The sequence below is a fragment of the Coregonus clupeaformis genome, chromosome 13 (assembly GCF_020615455.1).
Source record: "Coregonus clupeaformis isolate EN_2021a chromosome 13, ASM2061545v1, whole genome shotgun sequence".
Classification (NCBI taxonomy): domain Eukaryota; kingdom Metazoa; phylum Chordata; class Actinopteri; order Salmoniformes; family Salmonidae; genus Coregonus; species Coregonus clupeaformis.
Genome location: NC_059204.1, coordinates 42,102,153 through 42,114,950, shown reverse-complemented (window position 1 = coordinate 42,114,950; position 12,798 = coordinate 42,102,153). Strand labels below are relative to the sequence as shown.

The 12,798-nt window shown below is 41.1% G+C and overlaps 1 protein-coding gene across 1 annotated transcript; it reads right to left on the bottom strand.

The window, feature by feature from the left end:
- Window positions 1-5,721: 5,721 nt before the first annotated feature.
- Window positions 5,722-12,092, bottom strand: LOC121580229 (RDS/peripherin-like protein xRDS35). The gene is made up of 4 exons (XM_041895279.2): window positions 11,462-12,092; window positions 10,076-10,506; window positions 9,635-9,881; window positions 5,722-6,809 (listed from the first exon to the last, which is right to left on the bottom strand). The coding sequence occupies exons 1-4, from the start codon at window positions 11,609-11,611 to the stop codon at window positions 6,594-6,596; spliced, it is 1,044 nt and encodes a 347-aa protein (XP_041751213.1). The 5' UTR covers window positions 11,612-12,092; the 3' UTR covers window positions 5,722-6,593.
- Window positions 12,093-12,798: the final 706 nt, after the last annotated feature.

Sequence of the window (12,798 nt, the reverse complement as noted above, 5' to 3'; positions counted from 1 at the left end):
TTACACCTCAAATGCTCCAGTTACGCTGTTACCTGATTTTTCTTTACCATCCAATAAATGCACACAAGTTAATTCACTTAACCTAATAACACTTAAACCCTAGGCTTAAACAAATGTTTTGACCACGACATTATTTTATCGGTTACTGATTATTGTTGCTGATACCACAGTCATGACAAAGCATAAGATTGACACATACTTGATAGAGGTCGAACGACCGTCTCTAACATGTGTGGTTCTGGAATTCTCACCAGACATGGACCCTCAAGATTCCTCACTGATATTACAGCATGAGCTGCTGGAACCTACCCATCTATCTCTAATTTTCACAACAGAAGAATCAAACCACTCCCTTTAGTTTCTCTCTCCCCTAACGAGCGGTACTGATCAGATACCTCTCCTTGTCTGTCATTAAAATCAAAGACCTCATTCTGTCCTCCATGATAGTATCCTTCACTATTCTCTCTACTACTATCTGCTCTCCTATTTTAACCCTATTCGTCTTGCTACCCCCTTTAATTTCAGAACAGTTGTTGTCGGTGTCATACTTCCTACATTTGCTTATTGCCATCGTATCATTAATCCCTTCCAAAGTTACCATTAAATTACCAATATCCTATGTGTATTATCTACTGTTGAGTGATTACTGTAATCTACTCCTCCTGAACTCCCTCAATAACTGTGGAGGCTACAACAGACCTCAACTCTTCCATTATAAGCGTTACTTTATGAATTACATAGCCCTTTAACCAATAATTCCTAACCGGAACAAATTCTAATGCTTGCACTAGATAAGTATACTTCTTCCCCATAATTATCTCTGTAACATTACGCAACATAAGTGAACAGTCACTCCTAACCCTCTTCTAAACTATACCTCCTTTAATTAGGTGCCACAGCTTCTACTCTTGGTCCTGATAACAATACTTCTTCTCCATAATTATCTCTCCATATGGAAGAAACGTCTCCATCCTAACCCTAATAAGTATTTTCCCTAAAATTGGCGCTGGAGCTATTGGTTCCCTTATAATCAAATGCGATATATTTATGGATTTAATAACTATCAATGTTGAAAGAGTTAACTTGCTTCTCACTGTTGTTATAATAGACTGAAGTGTTAATGTCCTTAGTTACTCCTAGTTTTTCCCCAAAGAAAAAAGTTGTCTTTGCTTGTACTTCCATCTTTTACCACTAGTGTCACTTTTTCCCCACTCTCAGTCCTTTCTCTAATCCCTGATTTTCAAACTTTTGATTATAAAAAATACACCTACAATTACCTTGATCTCCCTACTCTAAAGTGTCATTCACCATTGTTCTCTCTCTTACTACTAACTTTGAAACTTAGCTTACTGTCTTAGAGTTCCTTCAACCTAGTCCTCCTAACTTATTTTAATCTAATCTTTTCTCCCATAACTTTTAAACCTTTTTCCACTGATATATTCACAAAATCCCTTTACCACCAAATTTTTAGAATATGTGATTGAGAAAATTCCCAACTGCCTTTGACTTCTTTACACACACTTGGCAAACGACTAAACACCTTTTAGCCTAGCCTGAAATCCCTTAGTGTAAGAATGTAACCCAGAATAATAGTCACCCCTTTTAACTTTATTTTTCCAGACAGATTGTCTAATAGACAGAACAATAGATTATCATCCTTCCTATGATATTATCTTTTTTAAGCACATGATTCCCAGATTCCCAAAAACCCAGTCGTCTAGTGTACATCTTATTGTACAATTCAATTTAAACAATGCATCTCTTCCCAACACTGCCATAACAGTATCTTCTAATATTAGTATGTCTATTTTGATTTCTCTTTGATTTTTATAGCAGAGCTCCATTGATTCCCTAACTTCAATTGTTAGCTATTTTCTCTTCTTCTCTAATCGATTCTCTCAGCTGACACCCCCCTTCGTCTCTTCTAGGCACTAACAGGTGATCTTCACTTGCTCCTTTATCTTCCTCTGTTGTTTTCTCCTGGCGCATTTCCATCCCAGGTAAAGTAACCAATCTGTCCACAATTATAACAGTCTTCTGAAAGTTGCTGGAAGTGTAGCTGAAATCTTCCTCCTTCTTCTATTTCTTCTTTGTTCTTCTCCAATTCTTGGGATCCTCTCAGCAGTTTCTCCTCTTCTGTATCTTCAGCGTCTCGAGCTGTTCCTCTAGCTCTCTTACCTCTCCCAAAGTCGTCGCTTCCTCCAGGCCTGATACGCCTCGGTCTATATCTCCTATTTCTTCTTTGCCAGTCATTGTAGGATAAAATCCTCTTGAACATAAAGCACCTTTAATCTCCAAATCTTCATCGCTTTCTTCATCAGAACTCGAATCTCTTGTCTCCTTCTTCCTTCAACTTTCATCAGAGATCAAATCTCTAGTATCATTCTTCTTTCCTCTCTTGCCAACTTCCTTCTGATCACAGAGTCATATCCACCCATGACCTCTCTCAATCACTCTCATCTTCATCATCCTCATCTTCTTTAAGTTCCCAGACATCTCAGTTTTTCTTCCTTCTGGAGTTTTGGATTCATCTTTATCCTCGTTTCTGCTTGTCCTCTATCTATTATTCGTTCATCTTCATCTCTGATGCAACAATCACCCTCCTGGATGATCACTGAAAGCTTCCTTCTCATAAGGTGGGTGTCTTTTTGCTGAATCCGTATGTGAGAAAGGTGTACTAACATCTGCCATTAGTTTCTCCTAACACTACTTTAGTTAAAGAATTACTATTTTAGTCAATTTTCCCCTATATCAACCCTTTTATATTCCTTTATTGTGAACTATCTTATTTTAGACTGTATAGCCTATGGCTTCCCCCCTTAAATTATTAATATAAATCAATTAAAAAACATGAATAATTAAAACCAATTTTTTATTCCTATATCACCAATTTATCAATTAGTGTTGGCTATCTTACCACAACCCATCAAATGCAAGTAAATGTAAGTTAGTCAACTTCAAAGCAATCCCAAAAACAAAGCCTCTAACCCTATCATTACTACAATTCCCATAAACCCCCTTGCTCTATAGGCACCTAATTATCTTAAATTTACAGATTGAATGTCAGTCTTTGATTCCCAACACATCTGTAATCAAACCCCAGTGATACACAGAGCTTCCAAAATGTAATTTTTAATGAAATAGTATTTGCCAAGCCTATGTAAAATTGTCATAACATCACATATCTTGTAACAGTCTCAAAACCTTTTTTTTTTTACTTGATCCTCGGCCGCGTCACGTGATCACTTCCTGTATCTCCTCGCTCCCCCTCTCTCCTGTCTCTCATGACAAGGGACAAAGACACAGAAACAGCTTTTAGTAGTTAATGCAATCACTGAGTATTTCCAACCATTCAATATTCGTTCGTTCTACATTATTCACTCTAAGACTAAACTCAGAACTAAATAGATCGCTCAAAACATTTTTATTTTATTTTAACAAAACATTTTTATTTTATTTTAATCCGTCATTTAATTCAATGCATTATACTTCGCCAACATATATTTACTTTATCAATTCAATAGGTCACACAACAAGTTTCATCTTTAACCAACCGCCGTTTAAACTAGAATACCCGTGTCAAAATATATCTTCTCTTTGTCCGTGTGTTTCTCTGTCTGCCCCTGCAGCCCCCAGATGGGACCTATGACCTTAACCAACCATTTTGTTTTGTAGGCTGAGCACAACCGCATGTCGTAGTTTTAGCCCCGTAAAATCAAGCGCATGCGCACATCCCCTTTAATCCCATGCTTGCCATACAATAGAACGATAGCATTACGCTACAGCTTCACTATTTTATACGTTATACTCACACAATTACACATAACAGAGCTCACATTTGCGTAGAACTTTCAGTTCCCCCCACATACAAACAAGTTTAAGAGGCTTGAATCCATCGCAGTGGACCTCTAAGGTTAAGATTATCATGTAGCACGCAACACAATTAGCATTTAGCAATTAGCCTTAGCATTAGCTTTAGGTACAATGTGACACAACACACATTTAGCATTTAGCATTAGCATTAGCCTTTAGCCAACTGCGGCCTACAACCTGTAACAAAACCCTCATTGCGTCTTTAATTATTGTTTCGTTTGTCCTAAATTTATTCTGCCGTGAGTATGGCTATTTAAATGAGCAGTTCCACCCACACAAATATCCCGTCGGACAGAAGATGAGCAGCCAACCCCCAAGAAAATTTCCCACCACCTCCAGTCCCAGACTGACCTGAAAACTCCTAACGCGTTTCCCGGATTCATGGCCCACCCTGCGGTCGCCCCGTGTGTCACGAGGGCTTATCTAAACCTGCAATGCTCTAAAATTGTATACATATCTTGGCCCCGACTGTTCTTGACTTACTATTCAAGCAACACATCTCTATAAACAATCCCTAAACTCTAACCACTTTTGCGCTATTTTTAAAATGTGTATAATGATTAGCCAGACCCCAGTCATCAGCAAAAACACCACCTGAGGCACGGTCATAATGGTACATTCCTCCAGTGTACACAAGCAGTACCAAAACTAACAACTTAGCTGTGAGAAACACTCACCCTGGTTGGGTCATGACTCCAGACCGAAGTTAGCTTGAGTTAGCTTGGCGACTGCAAATGCAACAGAGGAGGATTGCAAAACCACTCCTGGCAAGCTCGCCATTTGTCGTATCGAGTGAGTGGTGGCAATTATTGCTGATGAACAAAAGGAGTCTGCTCATACGGAACGTTGATCATAAGGTTTATTCAGATCACAAGCTTCAGCATGAGTGACAGACTCGCGAGGTCTGGAGAGCAGTGTCCTCCAATTCTAATGGCTGCTCTGCCCTCTCTTCTTCGTGTACCCCTATTTATAAACAATGCAACAAGATGGGCTCCCTCTTCTGGCCAATCACCAGTTTACAACACACTTCCTGTCTATTGTATGTGAACATTGTCTTTTGATACTAACATAACCAACGTTCCATTTCTTCATGAAAAACATTTAACAAAGACATAATCTTAATACACTACACCTACACCTAATTATTTCCAGTTGTTTAATCTTATTCCATATAATGTTGGTTGTATTTCTGGTTTGCATAATAAACCACATATACTGTATGTCAACAGTACATTTACCCCTTCTCCACATACAGTTGAGTCATTAGCACAGGGTTTCCCAAACACAGTCCCCCTGTGCACGTTTTGGTTTTTGCCCCAGCACTACACAGCTGATTAAAATAACCAACTCCTCATGAAGCTTTGATTATTTGAATCAGCTGTGTAGTGCTGGGGGGGCAGAACCGAGTTTGGGAAACCCTGATTTTGCATACACTCTTATCCAGTGCATACATTTGCATACCTCTTAAATAAATGTTGCACTGTTGCCCCGTGAGAATCGAGCCCACAACCCTGGCATTGCAAGTGCCATGCTCTACCAACTGAGCCACATGGGACTTCATGGCCTTCCTGTATGATGACTGCTGGGGCAGCAGTTGGAGTATTATCCCTGAGATTAGCAGAGTTGTGAAAGGTGTCAGGACAGAGGACACAGACTCACAGCTTTCATTGCATTACTGACATCAATCATCATCTTCATAATCGTATTCCTCCCACTGACTGACACTTCTTAGAGAGGTGAGGAGGGGTTTAGTGAAAGGCAGATAAAGAGAGCGAAATGGTAAAGGGAAGCTGGTTAAAACAAAGACACAAAGACAAAATGACAGAATGCCACAAAGCAATTATATACGGTCAGCTTTAATAGATTCTCTGTCATAATAGTTCTGTAATACAGTGCTGTGTATGACATTTTGCTGAGTGTTATGTAGCAGAGCATTGAGCATTGTATCATTCTACAGTCAGCTTTACATTGCTGTTTGTCTTTTATGCAAAATGTTCCATGATTATACAGTACTTTTGAAAGTATTCCTCAAAATACATTTTTTAAATTTGTGTCTGTATCCATTTGATATAACTCTATCCCTCAGTAATTGGAAATCTCTTTACATTGTAAGTGTCAACCATGATATTGTTGTGGTATTGACTGTTGAACACTGCAATTGTGAGGTAATTGAACATATCCAACTAATTCATGTCATGATCATGTTACAGCTGGTTTTGTATCTTTCTCAATTTAATAATCTTTTAATGAATCACAACCAAATTTTACTTCAAGGTGGATTGTGGACTGTATAAATAATCGTGCATGGCAACCCCCAGTTATAAAAGAAGAAATGTGTTCTTTATGTCTCCTTTGGGGAGAACATGGAATTGACTGAACATCAAATAGCTTCATTAATCATGAAAGGATTATGTGTGTGTGTTTAGTGTGTGTGTGTGTGTGTGTGTGTGTGGTTAGCATGGCCATGGGTACCTAAAACTCAGACTGGGACAACTGATACAAAAACGTATTTGCCCTCAAGTGACTGAAATAGATTACAACATTCAAATCACTCATTTGGGGGTAAAACATTATAGAAATATATCAGCATTAAAATGGATTGTGATGTCAAAGAAATACCAAATTAATTGATCAGTGTCTAGTTAGATTATTTATTACCCAATAAAGTGCCATGTTTGCCCCATACACCACCCGGTTTGAAAACTTTTGATTTCTCCACTTTATTTGGCGGGGGTCTCCCCAGCTTCAGCGCTGCCATCCTCACTTCCGACCTGGTTCAGCTGAAGGAAAACCAACACAGGAGTCACATACTCCATGATTGTCTCCTTCACCCCTTTCTCCAACAGGTACCCCTCGGTCTCAATCTCAGTGTTCTCCTGCCCTGCCACCGCCTCCATGGCTGTCTGCAGGTACCGCAGACTTACCAGCACTGATAACTGGAGGGGAAGGATGGGAGAAGGGAGAAAGGTTATACAGGGGGGTGGGTATACTGTATTACTCAACAGCAAGCTACAAGTATAATTGTGGCCCCTCACAGGAGTCTGTTCTGGGGACCTTCTGATTGCCACACAGGACATTTATCTCACTTTTAGATTTGTAGGTTGATATACACTATCGGTCGAAAGTTTTAGAACACCTACTCATTCAAGGGTTTTTCTTCATTTTTACTATTTTCTACATTGTAGAATAATAGTGAAGAAATCAAAACTATGAAATAACACATATGGAATCATGTAGTAACAAAATAAGTGTTCAACAAATCAAAATATATTTTATATTTGAGATTCTTCAAATAGCCACCCTTTGCCTTGATGACAGCTTTGCACACTCTTGGCATTCTCTCAACCAGCTTCATCTGGAATGCTTTTCCAACAGTCTTGAAGGAGTTACCACATATGCTGAGCACTTGTTGGCTGCTTTTCCTTCACTCTGCGGTCCGACTTATCCCAAACCATCTCAATTTGGTTGAGGTCGGAGGATTGTGGAGGCCAGGTCATCTGATGCAGAACTCCATCACTCTCCTACTTGGTAAAATAGCCCTTACACAGCCTGAAGGTGTACTGTTTAAAAACAAATTATAGTCCCACTAAGCCCAAACCAGATGGGATGGCGTATCGCTGCAGAATGCTGTGGTAGCCATGCTGGTTAAGTGTACCTTGATTTCTAAATAAATCACAGACAGTGTCACCAGCAAAGCACCCCCACACCATAACACCTCCTCCTCCATGCTTTACGGTGGGAAATACACATGCAGAGATCATCCGTTCACCCACACCGCGTCTCACAAATACACAGCGGTTGGAACCAAAAATCTCCAGTTTGGACTCCAGACCAAAGGACAACATTTCCACCGATCTAATGTCCATTGCTCGTGTTTCTTGGTCCAAGCAAGTCTCTTCTTCTTATTGGTGTCCTTTAGTAGTGGTTTCTTTGCAGCAATTTGACCATGGCCTGATTCACACAGTCTCCTCTGAACAGTTGATGTTGAGATGTGTCTGTTACTTGAACTCTGTGAAGCATTTATTTGAACTGCAATTTCTGAGGCTGGTAACATTTACATTTACATTTTAGTCATTTAGCAGACGCTCTTATCCAGAGCGACTTACAGTTAGTGAGTGCATACATTGTCATACTGGTCATACACCATGTGTAGATGATACATCTCTGTTACATACAGTCTGTCTGTCTGTCTGTCTGTCTGTCTGTCTGTCTGTCTGTCTGTCTGTCTGTCTGTCTGTCTGTCTGTCTGTCTGTCTGTCTGTCTGTCTACTGGTCTGTCAGTCTGTCTACCTGTCTGTCAGTCTGTCTACCTGTCTGTCAGTCTGTCTACCTGTCTGTCAGTCTGTCTACCGGTCTGTCAGTCTGTCTACCGGTCTGTCAGTCTGTCTACCGGTCTGTCTACCGGTCTGTCAGTCTGTCAACCGGTCTGTCTACCGGTCTGTCAGTCTGTCAACCGGTCTGTCAGTCTGTCTACCGGTCTGTCAGTCTGTCAACCGGTCTGTCAGTCTGTCTACCGGTCTGTCAATCTGTCTACCGGTCTGTCAGTCTGTCTACCGGTCTGTCAGTCTGTTTACCGGTCTGTCAGTCTGTCTACCGGTCTGTCAGTCTGTCTACCTGTCTGTCAGTCTGTCTACCGGTCTGTCAGTCTGTCTACCGGTCTGTCAGTCTGTCTACCGGTCTGTCAGTCTGTCTACCGGTCTGTCAGTCTGTCTACCTGTCTGTCAGTCTGTCTACCGGTCTGTCAATCTGTCTACCGGTCTGTCAGTCTGTCTACCGGTCTGTCAGCCCCAGGTGTATATGAAGGAGCTACATGACTCAGTGTGCGTCCCAAATGGCACTACTCCTGACCAGGCCCATAGCATCATATTCCCTATGTAGGGCACTACTTCAGACCAGGCCCATAGCATCATATTCCCTATGTAGGGCACCACTCCAGACCAGGCCCACAGCATCATATTCCCTATGTAGGGCACTACTCCTGACCAGGCCCACAGTGGTCTAAAGTAGTACACTATATAGGGAACATGATGCAATTTGGGACAGAGCCCAGTAGATCTGGTACTATGAAGTACCTACATGCCAGTACACTGTTATACATATCCATATTATTATATCTAATGAACTTCTCCTCTGCAGCAGAGGTAACTCTGTGTCTTCCATTCCTGTGGCGGTCCTCATGAGAGCCAGTTTCATCATAGCGCTTGATGGTTTTTGCGACTGCACTTGAAGAAACTTTCAAAGTTCTTGACATTTTCCATATTGACTGATCTTCATGTCTTAAAGTAATGATGGACTGTCGTTCCTCTTTGATTATTTGAGCTGTTCTTGCCATAATATGGACTTGGTCTTTTACCAAATAGGGCTATCTTCTGTATACCACCCCTACCTTGTCACAATACAACTGATTGGCTCAAACGCATTAAGAAGGAAATAAATTCCACAAATTAACTTTTAAGAAGGCACACCTGTTAATTGAAATGCATTCCAGGTGACTACCTCATGAATCTGGTTGAGAGAATGCCAAGAGTGTGCAAAGCTGTCATCAAGGCAAAGGGTGGCTATTTGAAGAATCTCAAATATAAAATATATTTTGATTTGTTTAACAGTTTTTTGGTTACTACGTGATTCCATATGTGTTATTTCATAGTTTTGATGTCTTCACTATTATTCTACAATGTAGAACATAGTAAAAATAAAGAAAAACCCTTGAATGAGTAGGTGTTCTAAAACTTTTGACCGGTACTGTATATCTGCACGGTACCTGGACCAGGAAGAAGGACAGCACCGCAGCACCAATAGTGTTCATCAGGCCCATGTAGTAATTGACCAGAGCCTCCCTGCAGCCGCGGATGTAGATGTTGAGCTCCTCAGTCTGGTGCTCGTAGTTGTAGTGGGCTGAGTTGTTGGTGAGGCGGTCCTGAATGCAGGGTCTTGGGGAGCTGGGGTTGCAGCAGCTGAAAGGGACCCCATCAAACAGGTAACGCCCGTCCACGTTGCTCTTAACACGGCTAAAGAAGAAGAGATGGGGAAGGGGAGGAATGTAGAGAATAAACAGTCTACATCATGCCTTTGTATCACCTCAACTGCCTAATTTCCTATAACCTTAATGATTTATTGAAATTATAATATGACATGGGATTATTCCTTTACCAAAGACTGTCAGACTGCTCCCAGTCCTCTAATAGTCTCTGCCAGTACTCACTCCTTCACTTCCTTAGAGCTGAAGTCTAGGTAGCGGTTGCTGATCCACTGGACCTCGAACCAGTCCTTGAAGTCGGTGTTTCCACAGCACTGGAACTCCATTTGCAGGCGGTCAATGGTCTGCTTCTGGAAGCAGCGACCAGGGGTGTCTGTGTCCTTGTAGAAGCGGATGCCGTTCTTCAGGCCGATCTTCAGGGACCACTCCAGATTCCCCTTCATGGCGTAGCTCATGATCACAGTCATCAGCATGAGGAGGGTGAAAAGGAGAGAGACTCCCCAGTAGGGTTGTAGGAAGGTCTTCCAGCGGGGGAAGCGTCCAGCGTCCAGGGCATCCTGGCACATACGGCCAGCAAAGTAGTTGATACCCAGAGAGGCCATGCCCACTATCATCAGGGTGTTGGGCACAGCATGGATCTCTGTGTTGTCCATTACCTGTAGGCAGAAAGACCTCATGCATCAGTGATACAGCAAACTATACAGTATAAACTGATATTTTAGGCTTTCAACCCATTGATCCCATATTTGAGTAATATTGAATGTGTAGAGGTTGGTGAGTAATCTAATTCTTTAAAGTTGGAAACATAATTATGTATTAGAGGAAATCAATTAGGTAGTTATTTGCTGCAAAAGGGCGGCATTGAGGGTAGCCTCGGCTTCCAGCCCTTGCTCTGAGGTGAAAGCCTGGTAGAGGCTACATTGAGGGTAATTTTGTTTCTATTTATGTATTCAACAAGTGCAATAGTTGATAGTATATTATTCCAAATTCTGAAATCTCAAGATAGATGATGAATAGAGATCATAATAAAAATGTCAGTCACTTGAAGCAAGCATTTAACGGTAACGTCTACACCCATTGTATGTGACAAATAACATTTGATTTGACTCTGTAGGTCAATTTATCTTGTCCCTATTCTCAGTTTATCACTGGTATGTTCACACCAGAGACAGTTTCCCCCTGTTGATAACGTCCACACCTAACCACCTATCCAATATGAATACCTTATCACAATCTCACTCATAAGAGCATTATCAAAGGCTCCTGTATTCTGCATGAGATGTTATCTTCAACACTCCAATGCATTTTATTGTGTTATCTTGAAGCACTCAAAAATAAACTCTTAATTTAAGCTCTAATACACTCAAATAAGCTGTAATGAATTTCCCCCCTTTTCACCCTCATGCTTTTCATGCAGTTTATGACTAAAAGTTTACTAGTATCACTCTTTACTAGTATCATTCCATTCTACTGTAGAACTTCACTGAATACAACCCTAAACACCAGAGGAGAAATCTGAGAAAGTGAAGCTTCTGGATAAGTAATATGCCTTGTATTGCAAGAATCATAGTGGCGTTGTGTACAGTGTAATGTTGTAGAGCATTGTGGTACCTCGGCCCTCCTGCGGAGCTCGGTCTTGAGGAAGCAGCCCAGGGTGAAGGTGAACGCTCCGCCCAGTGTGGCCATCCAGGAGAGCAGCCACAGCCCCTGGGCTAGCTTCATCCTCTTCTCAAAAGGGAACTTCATCTTCATCAGCACCATGGTGTTGGTGGGAGCCCACGGAGGCTCCGAGGGTCACTGGGAGTAATGGATGAGGAATGTGGTGATGAAGGGATGATGTGTTGGATCTGAGGGGAAGAAGGAGAGTGCAGCAACAGACTGCTGGAGCGATCTGAGAAAGGATCGGGTCAAAGGTGAAGAAGAGTAAGTCTGGAAAAACTTCAAGCGGAACAGGTAGAATTCTGAATTGGAGATGGAGTATTCTGATGAGTGTTTCTCAAAGGAGAGACAGTAAGATGATTCTTGTTGAAGAAAGATGGTTTTGTTATCCAAAAGTAAATAAATAATAATATGACCAAAGGGTTTGTGAAAAAAAAATCTGTGGGGAGAAATAAAAGCCACCAAACACTTAATTGTAATCTTCTGGATTCGTTGGTGAAGGTGTGTCAAAGTTCACATGCTTGATCCCCCCAAAAAGTGATTTAATAAAGTCCAGATGCCCCTTCAGTCCTGTTCTAGCACCTGTGTGCCCATGCTTAGGTAGGTGAGACAATGGATTTGGACAATGTTGGACGTCTGGAGCGTCTTAGCACTAATCTCTCACCTATCCTATTAAACGGGCCTTTCCTATTGGAATTCAGGCCTCTGTCTGGTCAGCAAAGCTAGCCTCCCTTGAAGCAGGGGTGGGGACATGGATGAGCTCTGACGAACCAAATTGAAAATGACAGGATGATAGATATAAGCATAGGCACTGATACGTCTGCCACTCCTATAACTTGTCATAACCTCTATGAAATGTTAGCATGAAGCTCTCAAGCACTGTGGTGAACATTTATTGGGGATTGATATCAAATTAGATTTGTTTTAAATTATTATTGTCAAAACGGATAGGTGCAGTGAAATGTGTTGTTTTACAGGGTCAGCCATAGTAGTACGGTGCCCCAGGAGCAAATTAGTGTTAAGTGCTTTGCTCAGGGGCACATCGACAGATTTTTCACTTTGTAGATTGATATAGTCAAATATATACAGTACCAGTCAAAAGTTTGGACACACCTACTCATTCCAGGTTTTTTTATTTTTTTCACTATTGTCTACATTGTAGAATAATAGTGAAGACATCAAAACTATGAAATAACCCATATGGAATCATGGAGTAACCAAAAAGGTGTTAAACAAATCAAAATATATTTTATATTTGAGATTCTTCAAAGTAGCCACCCTTTGCCTTG